This window comes from Astyanax mexicanus, chromosome 16, assembly GCF_023375975.1.
Source record: "Astyanax mexicanus isolate ESR-SI-001 chromosome 16, AstMex3_surface, whole genome shotgun sequence".
NCBI classification, from domain to species: Eukaryota; Metazoa; Chordata; class Actinopteri; order Characiformes; family Acestrorhamphidae; genus Astyanax; species Astyanax mexicanus.
The window spans coordinates 31,710,218-31,716,039 of NC_064423.1; the positions used below are offsets into that span (position 1 = coordinate 31,710,218).

Consider the following 5,822-nt stretch of genomic DNA (forward strand, 5'->3'; position numbering starts at 1 on the left):
CTAATAATTAATATACTGGTTATTTATTCTTAGCATTTTAGATCAATTTGACATACAGTATCTCATTGCCTTGCACATTTTTACATCACATGTTTTTTTATTTGAATTGTTTCAGCATTTCATAGAGTTTTATAACAGAAGTAACCGACCAGAACAACAGGACAAACATAGATTCTATTTGTAAATGACTGAAATCACATGTACTCAAAAAAATAGATATTGTGTACAATTGGGTGTAAACAGAGTAAATACACAAAAAATATGTTATTTTTGATATTATAACATTTACATAAATATAATATGTAACATTTAAGCTGAACAGATAAATCAGAGGGGGGAAGACAATAATCATAATGTCAAAAATAAAATGTATTAATAGTGAAAACCTAATATATTTATTAGAGTGATTTTTATTTTATTATTATTATTATTATTATTTTAATAATGTAAGGTTTATCTGTATGACATGAAAGGTGCCCCCAATTCTGGAATGACCCAAAAACATTTGGTTTGTTTACTATAAACATATTTAGTATTATTTATAGTTTCCTATAGTTTATATGAAATACAGTAAAACATTTGAAAACGCTTTTAAAAAAAAGTGTTTTAATTGTTTTGTGTCATTTTGTGTTGAAGAACAAACTGCAACCTGAGTTTTAAACATTTTTATATTTTCCATAATTTTATTCGGATTTAATACATTGATTCATTTGTTGTTTTAAACGTGTATATTGTGTAATAATGTATTTAAAAACAATTATAAAAGAGACCAACATGTTAGATGTATAAATGCTAAATTAAGTGATAAAAACTCACTTTATGGCAAATAGTTTGATTTTATGGTGCTGAAAATGTCTCAGAGACGAAGGGGTTAAAATATGCTAATCTCACGTTTTTTCTCCGCCCCACTTTGCTGGCGTCAGCGCTGATTGGCTGAGCTCCGACCTGGATTTGCATACCGGGGGCGTGCCTGCGAGCAGTAAGCGGAGCGCCAGGCGCAGATGAAGCAGGCAGTCTGACGGATCACAGCCGCTCCAGCGCTCAGGATGCGTCCGCGGCACTAGCCAAAACTCACCCGCTCCCTGTGGTGCGACCGCCGACCGGGAAACATGTCCAACATACATCGAGGTGCCTGTCTCGCCAGTAAAGGGAAGTTCTGGGTGAGTTTCTGAGGCTGAATGTGCTTTTGAACTGAGTGCTGTGTTATATCATTTAGAGAATTAAGTTTAGGTGACCTATACTTAAGCTGGGGAAACGGTCAACATGGAGAGAGAGAGAGAGAGAGAGAGAGAGCTTCAGTGGCTTGTTTGAGTTATTTTCTGGTTTTATTCTGTTTTTTTTTGTAGTGAAGCAACTGATTTTGGCTTTGAGTTTTCTAATATGTTTAATTACAGGTGGCTCATGGAGTTAATTCAGTAGTCTTGTACTGCTTAGATTCTGTTGGTTTCATATAACTGCACCAAGCTTGACTTACAAATTAACCTTGCTTTGTTTTGATATTATTTAATAGATTAAAAATAAATTATGTATAAATATGATTTATGGAGTGTGGTTTATCCTTTTTTTAACTGTTCCTTTTTCTGTTCATTTTAGGCTTTGTGCATTCTCCTGCTTTACACCAGCCCTCTCTCCTGCTTTTCAAATTTCAGCCACCTCGTCTACAAGATAAAGGAAGGCTTACCCAAAGGGACTCTCATAGGGGCTATCGCTAAAGACTTAAACTTGGATTTCTCGGTTGATCCTCCTCGTTTGTTCAATCTGGAGCTAAAGCAGATCAACTCACAGTATGTGAACCTGAATAATACCACTGGGGAGCTGTACACATCTGCCCAGGAGATTGACAGAGAGGCTCTGTGTGCAGACTCCCACGAGGGCCAGGGCTGCGCTATCTTTCTGGATGTGATTATCCTGCCACAGCAGTACTTCCAACTAGTAAAGATCAAAATTGTCATTGAAGACATCAACGACAACAGGCCACACTTCCCAGTGGATGAGATTAGAGTGTCTGTGCCGGAAAATGCACAAGTGAATACTCGGTTTGCAGTAGAACAGTCCGCTGTAGACCCCGACATAGGCATCCACGGTGTGCAGACCTACTGGCTCGTCAATGACTATGGATTTTTCACTCTGGACGTGGAGGAGAATGAAGGTGGTGAGCTAACGCCTTTTCTAATCGTCACCGAGTCTCTTGATAGGGAAACACAGGCGGAATACGTCACTGACATTATAGCAGAGGATGGAGGCTCTCCTCCACTTTTGGGCACGGCCACTCTTAGAATTATCATCACAGACGTCAATGACAACTGCCCAAAGTTTACAGAGTCTCAGGTGAACGTAACACTTTACGGAAACACCACTAAGGGCGCACAGTTGGCACGCCTCCATGCCTTTGACCCAGATGAGGGTGCCAATGCCCAAATCACTTACGCTTTCAGCGAACGTGTCACCCGAGAGACCAGGAGCCTGTTTCACCTGGATAAAGTCACGGGGGTCATTAAGCTGGCTGGAAAAATTGACACAGACACTGGAAAGCTGTACAAGGTGGTCGTGCTGGCCAATGGGCCAGGCTGCATCCCTGATGTTGCTACTGTCATACTCCACGTCATCAAAGTGGTTTCCGGTCCACCGGCCATTGTGCCACGTTACATTGCTCAAGAAAAAGATGGCATCGTTTCTATAAGTGAATCAGAGCCGCCATCTACGCCAATTGCATTTTTCACCATAAAAAATGTGGACTCCAGGCAAGGGGCAGTGTGCCTTCTGGAAGGGACTGGACCCTTCCGACTTTTGCCCTATAAACATTTAAAAAACGAATACTTGCTGGAGACCACTGATCTGTTGGATTATGAGCAGCAGAAGGATTATGAGCTGACTGTGGTGGTCAGAAACACCTATGGCGCAGTTGTTAAGACACTGGTAAAGGTGCTGGTGCTGGATGTCAACGACAATGCACCTGTTTTTAAGCAGTCGCTTATTGACGTCAAGGTTGAGGAGAACAATGCACCAGATACATTCCTGGCTAAACTACAGGCAACCGATGAGGACAGCGGTAGCATGGGGGAAGTGCTTTATCTTCTTGGGACAGATGCTCCTAGTATTTTCCACCTGGATCGGCTGACTGGGGTTTTGACGGTGACCACTTCTCTAGACCGCGAGGAGAAGGAGACCTACCGGTTTATGGTGCGGGCCGTTGACTGTGGCACTCCACGTAAGGAGTCAATCGCCACGGTGGTGGTCACTGTTTTGGACCGCAATGACAACAGCCCTCGCTTCATCAACAAGGACTTCACCTTCTTTGTGCCAGAGAACTTTCCTGGTTTTGGCGAGATCGGAGTGCTGTCGGTCACAGATGCAGATGCTGAGGAAAATGGCTGGGTGGCATTGTCGATTCTCAATGGAAGTGACATATTTGTGATTGACACCGGACGGGGGGCCTTGAGGGCAAAGACACCCCTTGACAGAGAGCAGCAAGGAACGTATTATCTCTGGATTGAAGCTGTTGATGGGGGTAAGCCTGCACTTTCTTGCATCACAATGGTTACCGTTCTGCTGCTGGATGTAAACGACAACCCGCCAATTGTACTATTCCCTCAGTCAAACCAGTCCTACATGCTGGTTCTTCCCAGTACACTCCCAGGAACATCCATCACAGAGGTTTATGCTGTTGATCGGGACACTGGCATGAATGCTGTCATTGCTTACAGCATCATCAAGCGGAAAGGTGGCGAGCCTGGCTCCTTCGACATTGACCCGGACACAGGAAACATCACACTCAAGAAGGCCTTGAGTAACCGGGGGCTCTACAGCCTGCTGGTCAAAGTCAGTGACCACGGGCAGCCTGAGCCACTCCACTCCACCGTTGTGGTCAACCTATTTGTCAACGAGACCATCAGCAATGAGAGCTACATCCAGAGCCTTTTGACCAGGGAAGTGGAGATTGGCATTGAGGAGATCAGGCCACCAAACAAACTAGCCCAGGGGCCTAAGTACACTGAGCTGTTCCCCTGCCAGCCGGTGCTTATTGCCCTCAGCGCCACCTGCCTGGGACTGTTTTTTATGGTGGTGTCACTGACTGCATACATATGCTGTAAGAAGCAAAAAAAGCATAAAAAGAAAAGGTTGGAAGTGGAAATTCCTTTAAAAATGAAGACTGACATGCAGGCCATGGACAGGAAGCTCATGGAACTTTCGAACATATGACCACACACCCCCCCTCACCCCCACCCAAGAGACTGCTCTTACTGCCCAAACCAAACTGTTTACAAATGTGACTTGTGCAGCTTCAAATCTATAGACAAATGCAGTGTAAAAATGAGTAAAATGTATATATTGTATGTACGATGTTTTATAATTTTATGACAAAAAAACAAAACGTGTTAAAAAAAAACAGGCAAAAAATAAGATTACAAGTTCGTCAAGAGCTTGTCTAGTTTTTCAAACCTGAAATTTATTGAAGCGTTGTTGTGTGATTCTGTAATTTATTACAACCGCCCCAGCGGTGCCCTGAGCAATGTGTCAAATACCCCTCTTTGTTTTAGCCACTTTACCCCCCTGTCTAAAGGAAAAATGATAGTTACAAAAATCCCCACAGAATTTACAATATTCTGGATGCTGGATGTGTTTGTTACTATTGTTCAGTATAAAGTACACAAGTGCAAAAAGTACACAAGAACTGCTGTACAGTAACCAGTGGAAATCCACAGAACGTGTCGGTTTCATTAGTGGACGCCTTTCATGCATTAACGCATGGAACAAGTGTTTGTCTATCATGCTTCACTGCAGTGCAATGACTTTTCAGTGCTACACCACTGTAAAGACACGCAGTCTTTTCTGCCAGCGTTTGGTTTGTCACAGTCTGTAACGAGAGTTTGAACTTTGTCCTTCACTTCTTACCAAAACACTGTTTCATTTCCAGACCTCACAACCCTGTGGTGTGTAAACAAAGAGAACATGAATATTAAAGTGCTTTATTTTCTTACCAGAATTATCTATTATTCCATTAAGCGATATCTATTTTTTATCTGATGTTTATTATTTATGCTAGGCAGCAGCTCAAACTATGGGGAAAATACTGTAAAAAAGTATGTGTGTGTTTTATATTATACATTGATGCTGAAGCACTTCTGTGTCAGTTTAAAAGTTGCTTTTTATATTGCATCCAAATTTAATAATGAATGGACCAATAGAAATGCTTCAATGTTAGTTGGAAGAAATTTGAACTTTTTTATAGACCTCCACAGACTTTGCAGTGTTATTATTGATTTTTTGTAACAGCAACAGTGACAGCAACAATGCATATATATAAAGGTATAATTAAATTATGTGGTCAAATAACGGTAAAAAAAAGAATGAATAGATTTAATATATTGCAGAAATAAATTAATTAATGTGGTTTGTGCAAAATTCACAGCACATTCAATGTTAGAGTTTAGAGTTTTTCTGACATTACAACAAAAAGAATTAAATATATAATCACAACATTATATCCCACTAGTAATGATGTTATTATACATAAACCTTTTACTGAAAATGTCTATTAACATTTATATTAATGCATGTTAGAATTAAAAAAACAATCTTCCTTTATATTTTATATGTTGGTTAGAAGAATATGGTCCTCCAAATTTAATGAAAAATTGATGACAGATTGGATAAATTTAATGCTCAATTACTGTTCATTTGATCAAGTGGGGAAATTCAAAGTCTTATTCAAAGATGATGTGATATGTTATATATATATTTTTTAGATTAATTTAAGCGCATATATAGAAACGGGGCTTTTAAATATGCACTAAAATCAACAAAACAAGCTTTTGCAAAGG

General features: G+C 40.4%; 1 protein-coding gene across 1 annotated transcript; it reads left to right on the forward strand.

Moving 5' to 3' along the window:
* The first annotated feature begins 997 nt into the window (after positions 1–997).
* LOC103033638 (protocadherin-20) lies at positions 998–4,978 on the forward strand. Its single transcript, XM_007231776.4, has 2 exons — positions 998–1,160; positions 1,594–4,978. The coding sequence occupies exons 1-2, from the start codon at positions 1,110–1,112 to the stop codon at positions 4,198–4,200; spliced, it is 2,658 nt and encodes an 885-aa protein (XP_007231838.3). The 5' UTR covers positions 998–1,109; the 3' UTR covers positions 4,201–4,978.
* The last annotated feature ends 844 nt before the right edge of the window (positions 4,979–5,822 follow it).